Source organism: Tetrao urogallus (genome assembly GCF_951394365.1).
Source record: "Tetrao urogallus genome assembly, chromosome: 5".
NCBI classification, from domain to species: Eukaryota; Metazoa; Chordata; class Aves; order Galliformes; family Phasianidae; genus Tetrao; species Tetrao urogallus.
The window spans coordinates 19,964,411-19,983,568 of NC_136818.1; the positions used below are offsets into that span (position 1 = coordinate 19,964,411).

The 19,158-nt window shown below is 36.1% G+C and overlaps 1 protein-coding gene across 1 annotated transcript in view; it reads right to left on the bottom strand.

Moving 5' to 3' along the window:
• The window catches only part of VAV3 (vav guanine nucleotide exchange factor 3), a gene marked incomplete at both ends in the record, with an annotated part of 154,840 nt that overhangs the window by 82,111 nt on the left and 53,571 nt on the right, over positions 1-19,158 (bottom strand). The window contains 7 exons of the mRNA XM_079536444.1: positions 943-1,042; positions 3,274-3,377; positions 6,954-7,022; positions 7,120-7,212; positions 11,230-11,338; positions 13,015-13,080; positions 13,953-14,011. Of these exons, the coding sequence (XP_079392570.1) occupies positions 943-1,042; positions 3,274-3,377; positions 6,954-7,022; positions 7,120-7,212; positions 11,230-11,338; positions 13,015-13,080; positions 13,953-14,011 (600 nt within the window). The remainder of the gene's footprint in view (positions 1-942; positions 1,043-3,273; positions 3,378-6,953; positions 7,023-7,119; positions 7,213-11,229; positions 11,339-13,014; positions 13,081-13,952; positions 14,012-19,158) is intronic.

The following is a 19,158-nucleotide window of genomic DNA, read 5'->3' on the forward strand; positions in this document are numbered from 1 at the left end:
AACTCCAGCAAATTTGAGACAAAGGCTTTCAACAAACTGGAAGAAAATACTTGATATGACAGTAAAATCTCAACAAAGACTGTGTATAGACATTTCTTCTTAGATATTTCACAAGAAAAAACATGGACTAAACATCACAACAGAAATGAGGCATAGGATTCAACTGGGAAAAAAAAAAAAAGATACTGCCTATAAGCAGAGCAACGAAGGCAGACATTGCAACCACCTTCAAAAAAGCAAAAGACAGTTTTGAAAGCAAATGCTCCTGAAAGCCACTTCTGGGCAAACAAAGAAGGTGACTAGGAATATCCAGAACAGATCTGCTACAGTTATACCAATGTCTGAGTTTACTGTTTTCTCCTCTTAGTTAACAATTTTAATATTTTTAGCAGGAAAGTAGAAGGATATCCACAGCATGTCCACATACAACACCAGATTGCAAGTGCAGCTGATGCTCTTCAGGGAACATCCAGCAGGAACCTCATGAAGCCATCAAGGAAAATGCAAAGTCCTGCACCTTGAACACACTAACTTGGGACATATTAACCCTGAGCACCAGCCAGTAGCCCAGCTGAAAAGAACAGGGGTTCTTGGTAGGCAACAAGCCCTAAGAGCTTCAAGATGGGCTTATTTGGCACAGAAGTCTGCAATTCTGTATTCTCAGCCAACATATGACAAACAGAGGAATATCAGTTCCAAAAATAAATCCTAACCCTACTACTGCCAGTGGAAAGCATCACTCACTTCATCCATTCAGGATTGCCAGGGTCTGTATCTCAACAGCTAAACATTAATCTGATGAGAGGTTCCAATAAATTACAAGGAAAAGATGATGAACAAATTCAGTTTTAATCCACTATGTTTTTTACTTGGTTGAAAGCAGGACATAGTTATCAGAACACATATAATACACACACACAAATATTTATAAAATTCTTATACCTCTAACTTCAACTTAACATCTTCTTTTGTCTTAGAAATGTTGTCTAAGCATGATATGGCTGTTTCCACTTGACTGCAGTACTGTCCATAAATAACCAATCTAAATCAAAGCAAGAGACAAAGAATAAAGGGAACATTTGCTTATTTCAGGAAAATTCTTACTCATTTTTCACAAAAAAAAAAAAAAAAAGGCAATCCTCTTTTCAACAGGAGTAGCGTTTAATTATGCCAGCATCACACATAGCCAGACTCCAACAATGAAAACAATGAAAAATATTCAGAAAAATAAAGTTAAAACTGTGTTCAAAATGCTGTAAAAATCACTGCAACTTCCTTTAACATTCATGTGTGTATGCTGCAATAAATGCAGGACTCATTAAAAGCAGTATAATCACTGTCTAACAGGAGAACACCACATATTTACAGCACTGCAAATTCTCAAGAGTGTAGTGAATAAATTCTCTAACAAGTTTAAATAGGATTAATTGTGCATATACTTTAAAGAACTGGTAAGTTATCCTAACATCCATCTCCAACATTTTCTACCAGGTTACATCATGTGAGCTTTCAGATCCAAATAACAGCATGAATTAAAGTAAATACCCAGTAGCTGTCAACAGAACTAATGCTTCATGGAAGAGTCTGTTTTTATAAAGGTATTCTCTTGACCCTTCTTAAAGTGCTTCTTTTAGTCCCATGGCAGAGTTCTGTTTTGTTATACGTTTTCCATACATTTCTTTAGGTGATTCCTTCTCTGTGTTTTTAAATTCCTTTTTGGGCAGTTCTTATGGCTTTCCTTTTGGGCCTCCTAAATTCCTTTATCCCCAACTGAATCTTGGTCATTCATTACACAACTGAAGTGATAATACTGACTAAACATCACTTCTGATTACTTCCAGTATGTGCTACAATGTCCTATGTCATGTTGTTCCCCTTCTGCATAATACAGGTAAGATTGAGATTTCTTCTCAGTGTCCTTTGTTGCCCTTATAGCAGACATTTCAGTGCTACTTTTGAAAAATAAGTATTTTCCAGAGCAAGTTATTGTCCCCTATTTCCCTCCTAGAACAGCAGCAAGTTTATCAGCCCAGGGAATAATTCTGTCCTTCTCTGCCAGAAAAGCTGAGATAGAGGATCTTGAAGGCAAGACTGTTCATGGACTGTCTGGCTGGTGTTCCTCATCCAGAAAACAACTCATCTGTCAAACATCTTCCAGATGCTGCTGCTCAGTTCCTCACAAGCCCATTACTATCCCAACAATCCTCCTTCCCCATCACTCCCAGGAGAATCCAATTTGATCCCACCACTCTTTTGCATTCCGGATCCAGAAACTGAATTTTAATCACAATCCAAGAGTTAGTTTGTGCTAAGCCAGCACTGTAACCCACAGCACAGCTTTTCAGCTAAGTATCATAGGTCTGTAAGTTCATCCATACAGCTCAATAGTTGTTCAGTGCTGTTCAGTACAAATACACAATTTGAAAAGGGCTTAAACATATTGGCAACTAGCCTACAGGGTACAACATGCTCACGTGGCTATCTTGTTATTAGTCTGGCTATTTTTGACAGTTTGAAGGTAAAGTATGCTTGCTTCCCTGCCATACTTGACTGCAGATCAGAGTAAGACTTCTCTTTCACACCTATGTTCTCTGCTTTCATGTTTATCACCTCTCTTGCTTTCTTTAACCTGGAATGCCCTTATTACATATCCTTGCCTTATTTTGCACCTTTTACATCTTTATACCATTCTATCCATTAAACAATACAGGTACATGCTATAAAATGTTAAATGTTAAAAAAAAGTGCTGAGGGCAAAAAAAAACACTATTTAAGTTTTGTTAGAAATGTAGTTGCTACCTGTCTAAAGAATCACATATGCCAGAAAAGACCTTCAAAATCATGTCCAATCATCAACCTGACCTACCAAGTCCCATCACTAAACCATGTCCTGTAGTGCCATGTCCATATATCTTTTAAATATGTCCAGGGATGGTGACTAAATCACTTCCCTGGGCAGCCCATCCCAATGCTTTAAAACTCTCTCCATGAAGAAATCTCCTCATAATCAACCTAAACCTTTCCTGATGCAATAAGAGACTGTTCATATAAAACTATGTAACAATTTTGCTAAAATTGGAATGAAAAGAGGCATAGCTCATTAAGTAATAGATGACACTTTGACTTCCAGGGTCATAACACAAAATATTAGCTTTATAATGCTGACATTGAATTCAATTTTAGTTTAGAAACATTCATCAAAATATAGTAAAATGATTTCACGGATTGGGCATAGATATCATAATTAGACAAAAATTAGTACATAAATCTTACCTCTCCTTGTAGCTAATAAAAATTTGATACAAGTTCTGATCGTTTTTGTTAATAATGGAATCACTGATGTCCTGTGTTAGACTCCTGTGAATTTTCACCAAATCCTTAAAAACAGCGATGAGAAGGAGGAAATTATTTTTAAAACAGAACAAAGTTTTGAATATAAAAATAAGTGGCTTCATCTTAAATTCATTAATTGAATAAACTGGAGAACAGATCATTTGCGATTAGAACCTAAGTTCAAGGTTTTCACATCTTCCATACACTGTAATAAGAAAAGCTGAATTCGAACAACTACCTATTTAAGATCATTTATTCTGGCTTGGAACAGACACTGTTAATTCATCTTCATTTTATAATAATTTTAAAATAAAGCAAGTCTAGTAAATGCTTTAGTGACAAGATAAAGTAATGATTCATGTCCCTGAGCTGTGAAAAATTAATTTTGTACATTGGTCAGTTAGTGATGTTCTAGTGCTAAGTTCACTGCAATCATAATGGGTTTCCCAATACAGCAAACAGCTAACGGCTGAGAGAGAGGCAAGAATACTGCAGAAGATTTTCTCCATGAGCACAGTAGAGAAGAATCTTAGATTGCTATTATTTAAAAAAAAAAAAACTGTATGCTATTGTAGATGACACCAGCCTTATACTGTAGGGATGCTATCACAGAAGTCATAATGAATTAAGTCAAAACAGGTTAAGAAATACTTTAATCAGGATAATTAAGTGGTATGCAGACCTCTGTAATAAAAAACATAGGATTGTTTATGAAAGCTGCCAAAGATTGTTTAATGCAGTAAAGGATACTTTACAAAAATACACAACATTGAGCTCTGAATTAAGTGAAAGCACTTTGCTTCCTACAGACGAAATCTGCAAGGTCAATCACATCACAGCTGACATAGCAGAAGCTTAAAACCAGTCAAATTCAATTGCTACCAATTGTACAACCATATCCTCAGAATCTTAAATTCCAGCATATAGACATAAGAATATATATATATATATATATATATAGAAATGTTTCCAGATGAACATACTAAAGCACATTTTTTCAGGAGTGTACAGAGGCTCAGCTAAGCAGCAAACCTGAAATAAAGTTGAATGTTAAATAATAAAACGTCTTTAAACTTCTCTTTCAACCAGAATTACTTCACTTTTTAACTTAAAGTGATGCTAACATCACTAAAGGTTAATGAAGTGTCAATACCTCAGTAAGTTATGTTTCTTTCCATCTCTCCCTGCACATATCTCAAATGCATGCAGAGATGTACATACAAAAGGATCTCACATGCATACACAGAGGAATATAGATGCATGCAAATATACAGCCATATATATATATACATAATCTTAAAGAATAGAATTTTGAATTCTGAGCCCTGATGAAAGGCACTATTTAGACTGGTGAGCTGTGGTTCAGGTCTTTTTCCCTAATAAAATGTATTTTGACATCAGCAAATGATTTTGTCCAGCTAGCATCCCTATATAATCCATACATAAGGAACACAGCATCACCCTAAAGCACCAATGAGTCACCACAAGCTTTTACCGGAGACAAATCTGTCCTGTCTTGAGACCACCACAACTACACTCCACATTACCATTTCGCTGTAGAGCTTCTAACAGCTATTTTCAGTTTAAAGTGAGCTTCCACTGCCCTCCAGCCTTCCTGCTGAGGAACTGCTGCAGAGACAAGTTCTGAGCAGAGAAAACACTTGCACTTTTTTTTTTTTTTTTGCTTAGACAAACCCTACATTTCTATCAGTATCGTCAGATGCCTATGAGATGTCAGAAGAATTTAAAAGGAAATAACTATGATCCTGTAAAAGCAGAATACTGCATGCCTATAATGAAAAGAGAAGTTAAAAAATACCTGAATAGCAGTTTATTATATATGTGATTTGGAACTAGTAAGATGAATAGCTTTTGTTGTTTTTACTCCTCTTATCTCAGTATCATAGAATCATTTCAGTAGAATGGGACCCTCCAATACCATTTGCCCAACTCCCCTGCAATGAACCGGGACATCTACAGCTGCACCACATGCTTAGAGCCCCATCCATCTTGACCATAGTTGCCTCGCCAAGGACAGGGCACTCACCACCTCTCTTTGGACAACCAGTTCCAATGAGTCGTTACCCTTACTTGAAAAAACTTTTACTTTATACCCAACCTAAATCACATGGGTTTTTTTGTTTGAAAATATTTCCCCTCACCCTATCACAGCAGTTTCTGCTAAAATGCCCATCTTCTTTCTTACAGTCTCCACTATACTGAAAGGCTGATCTATCTCCTTACTGTTCTTGAAGGAGTAGTGAGTAGGCTGATCCCTCAGTTTCTGCTTGCAGTGTGTAAGCCCCTTTTACATCCCTGTGAAGCATGTCACACTGGCTGGCTTCGAGGCATTCAAGGCAGCTAAGTCAGTGTACCTGGCCACACTGCACTTTAGAAAGATTCACAGTTGGTAAGAAAGGTCACATCAGAGCTTCTTTCAGAGTGAATAAGAAACACTGCCATAGGACAGAACAATTTGTTTTCAAAGCAAAGGATTCTCTAAAGGCAGCTGACATATTCTAAGACAAATAGTTTACTGATATCTGCGGCAGTACTTCAGACTAGTGGTCAAAGAGGAGGAAATTGTAGCTATTAAGATTCACAGTGAAAACTTAAACAGGGAGACAAATACGGAAAGATGTGAGGTATCATCTTATGATTAGCTCAATAACTGCTATAATTTAACTGCAGTCAGATTGGTACTAGTTTAGCAATTAAAATATTTTTGCAAACCAGGTTTCATTGAAGAAAAATCCCAAACACCTCTTCCCACAGCCCTGAGAAGCTGCAGGACATTCCAGAGATAGCCAACACAGATGATCTTTCATAGGTGATAAAGGTTGATGTGGTCCATGGGCCACGCTTTGGGGATCCTTCCTTTACAGTCTGCCTCGTAAAAGAACAGTCCTTTCATTTCTCTCTGTTAAGACGAGCTTCAGACCATGTCTGATGTCTTTCTTTAATGTCAGATAAAGCAAAGTTATCTGCTGGATACTTAAATCAACTACAGAAAAGGTATGTAAAAATTGTCATACTATTGTGAAGAGGCCAAAAATAAGTGGGACAAAGTGATAATCACAGGAAACCTTGAATAGTTCAGTCAAATAACATCTCCTAGACGCTTCAGAGGATTTGCTTTTGCTGTTCAGTGCCAGATTCAGAATCTAAAAGTTATTTGAACATCAAAACGTCTGCAATGACAGACTGGGCTAGATACAAAGATTTGCAGACTCTTTATACAAATCTTATTGAAAGCATTGCTGAATGTTGAATGGTGGGCAACATAACAGTGACTGTTTTATACAGTCACTCAGTGGCATATTTCAGAAATCAACTTGTCTTCTATAAGTTATCCTCTACAGGTCAAAAATGATCCTCTTTGGTTAAAAAGTGGTTAAACTTGCTATCTGGTCTCAGAGTACTATTTCTCATTCTTTCCATGAAAAGGACTAAAAAAAAAATGAAATAGTGTGCATACTCTTTTCCATCAAGTATGCTACAGCTACACAAATCAATTTTGCATGGTATTTCAAATACCCAATTTATACACTAATGTAAAACACAAATACATCATAACCAAATACAAATCTTATAGCTCTTTATTAAATACAGTTACTCACAGGAATGTTGATGAAAACAGTTTCAAACTCTGATGCTGACAAAAACCTTTTCAACGGCACCATAAAAAACTGCAGGGAAAAAATACATACATTGACTACGTCGTTATATTTTCTAGAGTGCTATAGAAACACATTTATAATGTTTTTGTAAAGCAGTAATACTTACTTTCTCTATTGATTCCAGAGTTTCAGTGTATTTCTCTTCAGTTTGTTTTATTTCAGCAAGACAACAACTTCTTACATCATTCTCAGTATGCTTCTGAAATTATAGTGAAGACAAGTTTATTTTCAACAGGCACCTAATGGATAACATACTTATTCACTTAAAATTTAGCAATTAGGATAACTGCTTCCTGAATACTTTTTTCTGTATACAGCAGCCTCCAAAGATGATAGCACTAACAAAGAATATTTTAATGTTCAATTAGCCGTTGGCTTTCAGACTTATACTACAATTCCACATCAAAGGAATGCTATGAAAAGTTTATGTTTAGACAAAGAGAGCTCAGCTGTCTGCATGTACTTCAGAAGCTGAACAACAAGAGCACAGAGTCTTATTTTAAATACTGAGCAATTAGTAATTCCATTAAACTTAACGGGACTGATTCATGTAAGTAACTTTACATTGCTGTATTCAGTCTAGTGCCTGCACTTATTTACAGCTTTTAGTTCTCAAGTGGAGCTTTCTCTTTGGACACAAAGTAATCATTTCTTTGAACCAGGAAATGCAGCGATCTCTTAAGTCCAGCTCTTGCCTGTGTTTATCTGGGGTGATTTTTCCACATAAATTAGAAGACTCATATAGCATTTGTACATGAGCGTTGCTTCAAAAGTAATGCCTCCTATTATGTGATGTTAGCAGTACAGCAGTAGAGGTTGAACCTTCTTACCAATACACCATTACATTTTGTTGCAGTGTGACACATGGCAGCTGAGGGACAAATGAAGCCTGATACGGAAGCGCAGATGAAGGAAAGGTGTATCACTGAATTACTCCACGTGGAAAAAATGGCAACCACTGACTTTCATTGATGCTTATTGAGCATTTATGGAGACCAAACAGTCAGCATACGTGAGCACAGTCAGGTGGTGAGTGGTGTATTCCAGCAGTGGCAACAGCAGTTTGAAAGATTAGCCATATTCCAGGTGATTAATTTGCCGTGCAGGCTCTTGTTCATTGCTGGCAAAAAAACACAGCTAATTGTGGTAACTATGCTGAAAAATAGTGTTTTGTAACTGAGAATTTGCTCTATCAGAGTTACCACGTTCTTTGTAGCTGTCATAGTTTCCAAGAAAATAAATATGAGGCATTACTTTCAGAGTGGCCTGTGTAATTACCATAATAATAGTTTACAAGCACTCTTAATGAAGATCAGATCTACAGTGTTACAGTTTCATTAATTTGTAAAGCTCATTTCCAGCTACAGATTAGACACCCAGAAGCAGGTATGAACATGCTCATGCCACACAAGTCTTAAAAACAGCTGGAGTATCTGGGAGACCTGACACAAAAACCAGCTAAGCTCTCACAATTAAATGTCATTACTGACCTAAAATGTTTTCTCTAAAAACACCAATAAGCAATTGCATAACGAGCACCAATAACATGACATCTTTTCCAAAGCCTAATTACCAGTCTGTAATACTTTCCTAAGGCCTTCTGGACCATAGCTTACATTTCTCAATCTGTGTAGGTGATTCCCATCGTGTACAAAACAGACCTTATGACCAGCCATTACTGCTTACAGACAGAATCAGGAAGAATTTAGCAACCTAGTACTATATGCATTCAGAAAATGACTTAACTTTTAAGCATAAGTCTTTTTTCTCTTACAGCAGTGGCAATGCTTCTAGACTCTGAAATTTTAAAATTTAGCTCTTGGTATGGCCAAGGTTATATTGAGTTCACTCCCTTCTCCACTATCAGTCATATCCACATCTCATAAATATAACACAGCACATCGCTAACCACATTTAAACTGACCATGAGCCACACACGCATACTGTTCTTGGGATGGCTCAGCCACAAGTGAAGAATAGGAAATGTATGCAAACTAGGTGAAAGTTGCAAATCATACAGACACACAGAGCTTCATCACTCTATCTTCATCACCTTATCTCCTTTTCCCTACTCTATTTATCTCTGTATGATTCTACAAGCAATTCCTGCAACTTGAATATGCTCCTCACTTTTCTACCAGGTGTTCCAACTTCTGAAATTTCTCTTTAAATTCTAAGCTGTGCAATTATTAGTTTTCCCCCACACCAAGCAATGAAGTGCTTTATTGACCAGCTGGAGACAGAAGTAACCATTTGGGAGAAGTATATAAAAGCTGTCTTTCATAAGCAGAAACATACTTGGTAAGCATTCTAATACTTGGCCTCGTCTGAAAAATCTATCACTTATTCCTAAATTCTGTCACCATTAACTATATTTAATCTCAATTTAGATTAATTGACATTACTTAGGCTTTAGCTATTTTTTCACATTTAGTCTTGTAATATTTGCATCAGCACAAACGTTGTTGCATTCAATAGAGTGCATAACCACTTGCAGAACATGGGCATTTGTTGTTCATCAAGTAATATGAGTAATGCAAACAAAATCCTGGGATTCCACGTAAAATAATTGACTTCAGTCTTGTGCTCATCTAACCCAAATAGATCATTCCCACAAGCACTTTTGACAGCATTTAGCACATCAGTTTCATATTCATATCACAGAGTTTTTGAATTTGGGTGCAGTAAACAAAAGGAGAAGAGAAAATAATAATGAGTAAATAACAGTACAAGTGAGGAAAATTGCATCTGAAGGTCATCAACTGAGAGAAAACTTAGTGGAATAGTTTACTCTGCAAGATGATCATGATAAATTAAGGGTGAGGGAGATGCAAAACATTTTGGCTGCTATTAGAGACTCTTAAAAGCATTAGGTTCTTCTGAATATCTGCATGAAAGTTGTCCTGTGCTAATCTTTTTCACTTGCAAGGAGTTCTTGTAGAAGTATTCAAATGAAAGAACTGTGTTAAATAATCATATTAGCACACAGTGCATTTATAAACCTGACATGAAATTATCACAAAGCAGAAATAATTATCATATTCAAGAAAGCTGCCTGAGCAAAGCAATTGTAACGTCACCATTCATTATATGTTGAGGAAGAAATAGTTAGCTGTATTAGGTTTTCACGTTTCGTTTACTTTCTATTAGAAACAGTCTGTTAAATCTGAATTATCTAGGCTAAGATGCATTTTACAGCATGTAAAATCTAAACTCTCCATTAATCATTTACAAGAAAGGCAGATAGGCAAGAATAGAACTCAGAAAATTGCACTCAGAAAAAAAGAATCAGGGAAAGTTTACTAACAACTGTCAGACTATCAACTACACAGTAGAAAAAACACCCACATCTCCTTTATGTTAATTCCAAATCTTTTGAGCTTCAGCATAAAATGAAAGTAAAATTATAGTAAATAATTCCTGCAATTCAGTTGCATCTCTAAAATAACCTACTTGAAACTGAACGTGGCTTGATTAGATAAGTTTTTTCATCTCAAATTTTATTCAGGTATTTCAAAAGTTTAACATTTTGTCATTAAACAAAAACAAGCAAGAAGCTAAAAAGTAACAGCACACATTTCATTTTGATTTTATGCGTACTCACTGAAGAATAATGTATTAGCAGAAAAACAGACTTGAAAACATTTATAGTTGAACCTATAGAGTTATATAAAGATTAAAACAAATCAGTACGCTTTCTAGAGGATTTTGGTTGGTTTGTTTGAGTCGTTGTTTATGTTTGTTTGTTTGTAAACAGTGGTAACTGCAAAAGCAAAGAACAAATCACATCAGTTATCTTTTATACTTGTATTGGAAATCTACACTAATTCAAAAAACAAGACAAAGTCTTAACAATTTTCCACTACTTCAAGCAGCAACTTCATGTTTGTCATTTTGAATATCAATTGTCCAAATTATGGCAGAAGAAAGAAGGCTTCACATTATTACATTCTAATTTTTTTTTTTTAAGTTAGTAACCAGTGATCTTATATTTCAGTTAAATAAACTACATTGCTTTCAAAATATTACCATAGATAAATGTTCAACCCTTTGCCAAAAGCAACCAAAAAGCAGGAGATAATGCACTACACACGACAGATCCACATGCAATTAAGCCCAAGTGAAGTTTTGGTGAAACTATCTATAAAGAGGTACTTTCATAGATGTTAAATAAAGAATCACCACTGTGCAAAATGTTCGGAATTAGAAAACATACAGGTTGCTGTGCTGCTTCATCTTTCATTAGGTCTTCATAAACCTCCCCACCTTCATCTTCTCCATAGACACAATCATACAGCTCCTCATCTTCATCAACACCAGTTTCACTGAAAGGAAAAACAAGAATTTTTTAAAAACCTGTGCAGCACAGGCAAATTACAATGCCAGCTCTGCAAAGGAGCCTTTCTTATAGGAAAAAATTGCTGCAGTAAACAAAGATTAATTAATAGAAGTATCTAGCGAAGGGAATCCATAAAGGAAAATTAAGCTCACTAATTGTCTTTCCTCAATAGATTTAAAATATGATTGCATGAAATGAAAACAATACTGAAGACTGAATGAATTTACAACCACATAAAATCAGCGAGGCATGAAAAGCAGCTTGTCAGGACAGTTCTGTCAGGACCCACTCTCTTCATCCCTTTTCCCACCACACTCAGAGGCAGGGAAGCTGCCCTTTCTGACTGCCTGGCATCCCACTGCAATGCAGGACAGTGGCTCAGGCTTCCTTTCTGCCTAAACAAAAAATTTTCTGGAGGTAAAATACAGCGAAGACTGCAGAGCAAGCAGCTAAGAGTCTGTACCTCCATACCATAAGCAACTTTCAGCTACCCAAAATAATAAAGTGCACTTTCCATTTTAAAACCAGATATTAAAAGAAAAAAAAATTGAAAACAACACAAAAGAGATGTCCCTTATGCAGACAACATAATTAGCTCCACATAAAGTCTATGCTCAACTCTACCCTCAGGTAATTTAACTTCATTAAAGTCAGTCCTGTAGGAGTTTTGCTTAATTCACACTAAGACTGTACATAGTCCATACAAAACCTCTTGCACCCACATTTCTTAAATTACATCTACAAAACAGCCAAAAACATAATTAAAGTAGTTTGGCCATAATAATACAAAAACTTGCTCAGGTTTGCTTATTATTTGGGGGATTTTGTTGTAGGAAACTCTGAAATTGTTCAGAGTGAAAATTTAAAAAAAAAAATGAGAATCAATCCATTCAGGTACATGACTACAATTAAAAGAGACAATTATTTTAGAAAGCGAACTGTCTGCATGAACCCAGGAAGTACACTGTAAACTCCACTGTAGGATTTTTCCTTCTCTATAGACAAAAAAGAAAAAAAAAAAAATCCATGGTATGAACAGCAGATACACCAGAGCAAGAGGCCTACAGCATAACCCAGGCAAAGAAAGCAGGATAAAGGCCAGTGAACCAAACATTGGTGTAATTTAATCTTTGAGACAACGCGCTCTGACCCTAGCTCTTATCCAGCATGACTCCTAAGAGATCTGGAAATGTCTAAACTACCATTATACAGTGTTTTCATGTCTATTCTATCTCTGCCTCAAAGTCAATACAAAAATTTGCAATAATTAATAGTCCTGCAAACACTTACCCAAAAATGTAAATGCATCTACACAAAGAATTTCAGTGCATTTTCTTTGCAAGACTACGACAATTTCCTTGAGTTCCTTAAAACTGATACCATATTTCTCTGAATGTATTCCCATTGTTCAGAAAGATAATTCATAAGTGCATTCATGATTCACTTCATCATCAGTACCCTTTAGAAAACATGTTTCTTTAAATATATAAATATACTGCAATCTTCAGATAAGCCTTCGTAACATTATTCTCTCTTGTCACCATAATTGCAAACCAAATAAAGAAATCAAACTAATATCTCCTTCTTCAATAAAATCATCATATATGTTGTAGTGTGACTGAAAACCAAAATCTTTCATTTAACTCTAGGTTTACAACATACTCTATCAAATCAGGGAGACATTTGTAGACATCTTCATCATCAACGCTTTCTTCTGTAGGGAAGGGCCTGTAGAAAGAAAAATATTATGAATTTGTAGAGTTGCAAAGTCATTTTGGTTTGGCTTCTGAAGTTTCCATACAGATAACTCAGTTCATTAATGTTAAAATGTTTTATGTTCCCTTCCTTACTTGATAAGCAGTAACATTTATATCTAGGTTGGTACGTATGACTTGATATTTCATAAAAACCCCACTAATAGACATTATTGTTAACTTTTACAGTGGAGTATGATTTTTCAGCACAGGACATGGATTACAGGACTGAGAAGGTTCTTTGGTTTGTTTTGGGTTCCTACGTTGTTTTGTTTTGTTTTAACATCCATTCATGCAAAACTGCTGAATTAACAAAGAAAGTGAAGAATTTCAAAGCTCAAGTATGTGATTTTTCACCTCCTCTCACAGGAGGTTCACAAAGTTAGGTTTAACTGATCTACTGGGTTCATTTTTCAATTGGTTTGATTTTTGAGTTTTGGGTTTTGTTTGTTTCTTTTTTACAACAAGAATCTCACCAATTTGGCAGTTTTGCTTACTTCTAGAAAACAGAAATAGGAGAAAATCTGTTCTTCATATTGATCAGTTGTTGGATTTACGATCTATATTATAATTTTCACAAACATTCTATAACACTAACTACTCATTGTTCACTTCCACGTTTCAGCACAAGAAGGCTTCAGACACTTCAGTAAATGTACCAGAAACAGAGGATTCCCTTTAGAATCAATTTCCAAATAAACTGCAAGACAGACTTCTCCTTCTGCCAGGTCATACAAACGTCCGATAAGAAAAATTTCATGTCTACCTACATGGCCCTCACCAGCATTTTCAAGGGGGACCAGGCAGGAGGCATTATTCACACCATTTACTAGGCCAATAACGTACCTTATTCCTGTGCCAATTGCAATAGGAGTGCGGGAAAGTTTTGAGAGTGTTTCTATCACCTGGAGAAAAAGAAATGAACCATGATCAGTTGCAGAATAGTAGCATAAAAGCTCTATCTTCTAATCACAGCATGTGATACAAAATGACACAGAATCTGGCTGTGCCAAATACTGTGCAATGTGTACTTGCACAGATTGCCCTCAACGTGATCTTCAGTGCTTGCAGACCGACAGAAGCGATGAAAATGCAAAGAAACAAAGGGAAATTATTTATTTACAAGTTTCAGAACTAGTGAGAATAAAATAAAATTAAGTAGATTTAGAACCAAATCATGTGATAGTTTTAAGCATGTACATAAATTGTGTCAGCCTTGCAGACTGCTCTGGAGGTTTTTGGTTTGGTTTTGTTTTGTTCGTCTACAGAAATATTTCATTTGAGCAAAGGCTGACCAGAAGAGGGAGCCAAACAACAAGTGGAAGAGCCTCTTCCAGGACTCACTTGAAAATGAAAGATTTCTATTAGCTAAACAGGAAATTAAGCTATACATTTGAGTCTATAAGCTCTGTTTATTTTTAGAAGATTTCAGTAGTATGAGTGATCTCATTCTACGAAAATACTTCCCATAAGCGCTCAAGGTTATGCAGAAGAGAAAAGAACTTAAGAGAGGATAGAGGAGGATATCTGGTCATATATAAAGAGTCATTTTGCTGTCAGATGTAATAAGAGAACAGCTCACACTCTACCTAGCACATCCTCTATGTTACAAATAGTTTCTCCTTTTCTGAGCACTATCAAGTTTCATTTGCTCATGAGAGAAAAGCTGCCAAAACGACACCCAGTAGAACATCCCAGCTCCCTGAACATCCCAGATATTTCAGGTTGCCTTACTAGAACTCAAAACACAGATTAAATTCAAGTCAAACCTCCCTCGAAGGCTTGTACCAGTGGTATTAAAATTCAGGTATAGCAGTGGGTGTTCCATGAACATTTGTGAATGAAGTTATTGAAGCTATAATTACAAGATTAGCCTGATCATAAAGAGTACGGAGTTAAAAGTACCTCTCTCAGAGGAATGATAATGACATGTTCACACAGGAAAATGACAAAGTAAAAACAGCACAGAATAACCACCAAATACAGAGCCTAAATTGAAGTAAAAAAACTTCCAAAGTGAATCAAGTTTCAGCTGTAAAGAGCAAAATTCAAAAATGAACTGAAAGTTATGCCACTCCAGTAGACGAAATATTTAGGGCTTATTTAAGGTGTTTGGAAAACTCACACAACAGAAAATCTGATTTTACTGTACAGCAATGACCCCCCTAAAAAAAGAAATACTCTGTGTACATAATCAAACATGACACCACATTAATTCCCCAAGAACAGAAGCACTGCAATACATTCACCCTAGGAAAAAAAGGAACTTGAAAGCTGCAAATAAAGTGATTAAGAATGTTAATTAACTTTTTTTTACATTATTCAAAAGGTCAAAAGGAAAAAAAAACTTACAAGTTCTTATTTGAAACAAGGTGAGTTGTGGCTTATATAACAAAAGAATCACCCATCTCCACAAATCTGAAAACTTCAGTGCAGAACTGGACAAAGGCTGCTGAACCGTACGAGACAAGGATCTACAGGAAGTCAGTCAAAAATTCGATAGCTAGCAAAGTGATCTGTCCTGACAGATGGGTGAATATTGACTGGCAAAATAACAGGAAAAGAAGTTTGATTATTGAAAAAGTGGAGGACAAGTCTGTTGAACTAAATCTCCCTCTCCTGTTTCAACATGTTATTTCCTGGCACATAATACATCATCTTCAAACAGCTTCACCAGTCCACGCAAATCCTCCTCCTAAAGGGATTCTCACTTACCTGGTGTAATCAATCCCAATAGCCATATAGCTTTCTCTTTGTACCTAGCTATGGCTTCTTTCAAGATAACATGAAACAATCTGGACAAGAAGTATGAATTTTAGGAAGATAATGAGCAAATGCTATTGCCAAATTGTACTGACAGTGTGTATTTGGCAACTAATATGCACACAAAAGCAAGATTTGGAATTTAAGAGAGTGCATTTTTTCAGAAACCAATGTGAAATTCACTTTTTTTTAAAAAAAAAAAAAAAAGCAAAGGTGAAGAAACCAGAGAAATGTCTGAGAAAATACACATAGAAAAGAAACCGTGACTAGAAAAAAAAAAAGGTTACAACCAGTAATTTTCACTGCTCTTGTAAAAAACAGAAAAGTTTTGGCTCTGTATGAAGAAGAAACTAACATGCTAGGAAGCTAGCAAGCAGAATTCTAACAAAATCTGAGCAGTGGATAAGAAGAAAATAGCAGTCATCACAGCAGCTGTCCGTGTCTCAGCAGAGATACAGCGGTCCCCAGAAGGAGGTGATGAAGTTTGCTTACACAAGCCTTACAAGAGGATAAAGCGTTTGCGTTTGGCAGAGGCTGCTATTAGACTATGCAAAAACAAAATAGGTAAGAACCAAAGATCACTAATGACCCAATGTTTTTAAGATATAAAATACGTAACTGAAAGCAGTTGCAACTTAAAACAGCACTCTGACTAGAAATATAACTGTTTCTACCCAAGGGTTTTTATTGTTGTTTTTTCGGGGAGTTTTGTTGGGTTACTTCCCCTCCCTCTCCAAAGAATTAAGAGAAAATGTCAGGACACATACCACAGCTTACACAAACAAATATATGAACCTATCACTTCTGGACAACACACTATGCCTAATTCAACACTACACATATTAATTTGCTTTCAATATTAAGTATGGCTTCTGCATTTATCCTACATGAAATCTCAGTTCTTTGCTACTAATGCACTACAGATTTTTTTTTCCAGAGTTCCCTTATTTCTGGGTCTGTGGGGAAGGTTTTGATTATGAACAGGCTAAGGTGTCAGAAAAACTATCAGAATTTCACCATATTACCAAATCTTACTAAAATTACCAAACTATTCACAGTAAAATGTCTGACTTTCAACAAACTACCAGAGAAGAGTTTCCTAAGCAGCTCTACTTTGAACCACTACACTACTTCTACCACTCACATGAATGTTCAAAAGATCCAATTGAATGCTTTTCATGTTTTTTTTAAATTGTTTTTTTGTTTGTTCGTTTTAGGCTTGTTTTTTTTTTTTTTTTTAATTGCATTCAGAGGGACTTTAACCTGTTTTACTCATTAACGCTAGATGAATTTTCAGTTCTCTCCCAGAGCAAGGCCTCAAACCCTCCATTCAGACAGATGCTCCTGCCTAAGCCAACCCATTTTCAAGTGCAAAATTAGCACTTCTTGCTTGTATAAAATCCAGAACAACAAAGATTTCATGGCTGGGACTATTCTACAATACACAACTACACAAAGAGCCCCAGGGACTCTGCACCTCTGCACATCCAGTAGTACCCAAAATAGGCACCAAGAATTAGATAATGAGCAAAATTCTATGTGTGCTATTTATGTTCTTAGCAAAATATGCCATTTAAAAAGCAGGCTTTATATTCTGAAATATCCTGCAACAACTACATCAAATCATTTAGTTAAGCTTCAAAGTTCACTAACTCTACATCTCCCCTGCAAAGAACCAGAAACTGATAGGTGTTTGCAGGAGTCTTCCAGTCACAAGAGGAATCCCTCCCAGCCCCCAGCTCAATGTGGCTGCCTCCCACTGACTGACTCTGTCACACAAAGGTTAAGCAGTTCTTTAGAAGTGACATCAAAGAAGTCACCATGACAGCCACGCTCCAAGATATGAATATCCAAGCTTGGTTCTCAGTATGCAGCAAAACACAGCATAAAATTCAAAATTAGGGTCCTGCAAGAGGAAGTGTACCTTGGCCCATGGCCCAGTCAGGGACACTGCTCCTCAGCCTTGTTTCAGGCACAGCTGTCGAGCTACAGCCTCACTCAGCCCATTAATTTCTTACTTCAGTAATTACTCCAACAGCAGATTTTTTTTGGCTTGGTATTTATTATTGTTTCACTTGACTTATGTTGTAGGTCATACTCTCCAGTTTATGCAAGGACTCTCACATCCCTTGCCGAAACGTTATTTTGTAATTTCCTGCTGCCATGCTCTCCTGCAGCCAATCACCTCAAGTATTCCTGCACACACCTATCACAGCAGTACACTGGAAGGACTATTTTACTTCTTTCCATAGCCATGATGCCTGAATTTAGTATCAGCCTTACTAAGTATTTTGGTGGAGTCAATTCTTTGTCTTGTTTCTTAAAAAGCAACTTACAAATCCTATAATTCAAAAGCAGACAAAATACATTTTAGAAGTACTTTAATAAGCACCTTATTCTATTTCAAGATTTGTCTTCAAAATCTGGGTATCCAGTTTAGTATTTGAGTGCTACATTTTGTTGGAAAGTTAGTCGTCCTCTCTCCCTTGAAGAAAATTTATTTAGCCTATAGATACAGTCAGAAATAAAGCAGTTACATTTACCAATAAAAAATGTTTTCCTTAGCCTATTTTGTAACATGCTGTTTTGAAACATGCATTTGGTTTTCTTCCCAAACAGAATTTTACTACATCAAGTTTTGGGGATGGAAAAAAAAAAAACCTTCAGTTATACAGGAAGACTAATCATTCAGAGAGCCGATGATGATCTCTTTGGCTCTGACAAGCCTCCGTTCCATTTACTTAAAGAAAACTGATATTTGTAGCTACACGTCTAGCATGCTCTCTATCAAGTGATTCCTTATTAACTACTTCACAAGTTGTAACTACTTTCAGGCCAAGCCTAAGACTGCCTAAATTTGGGTAACACCAACTCAAAAGAAATGACAAAACTGCCATTTGTTCCTCAGAAGAAAGCCCACCTGTAGTTTGTTATTCAGAAAGAATGTTTTTCTGTCTACGCTTGACTAAGCCTGAACACCCCTCACTTTTGTATGCAGTATCAGCATATTGACCCTTTGTCACTTCAAGAATCACTTCTCTAAAACACATTCAAATTTCTATTGATAATGAAGGCACTTGCTCAATAAGGTTATACAAAAAAAAAAAAATGCCACACACTATTATGCAAGTGTTCCCCATCAAAACATGTCAGCAATACAAAACCAGTAATACAAAATGGATTAGGATTTTTCTGAGACCTAAAAAAAGAACTACTAAAAGTTAGAGATTCTTGAGGTATGTACTCTTTAATATTAACACTTTCCCCACAGTTTGCAGGCAGATTCTGA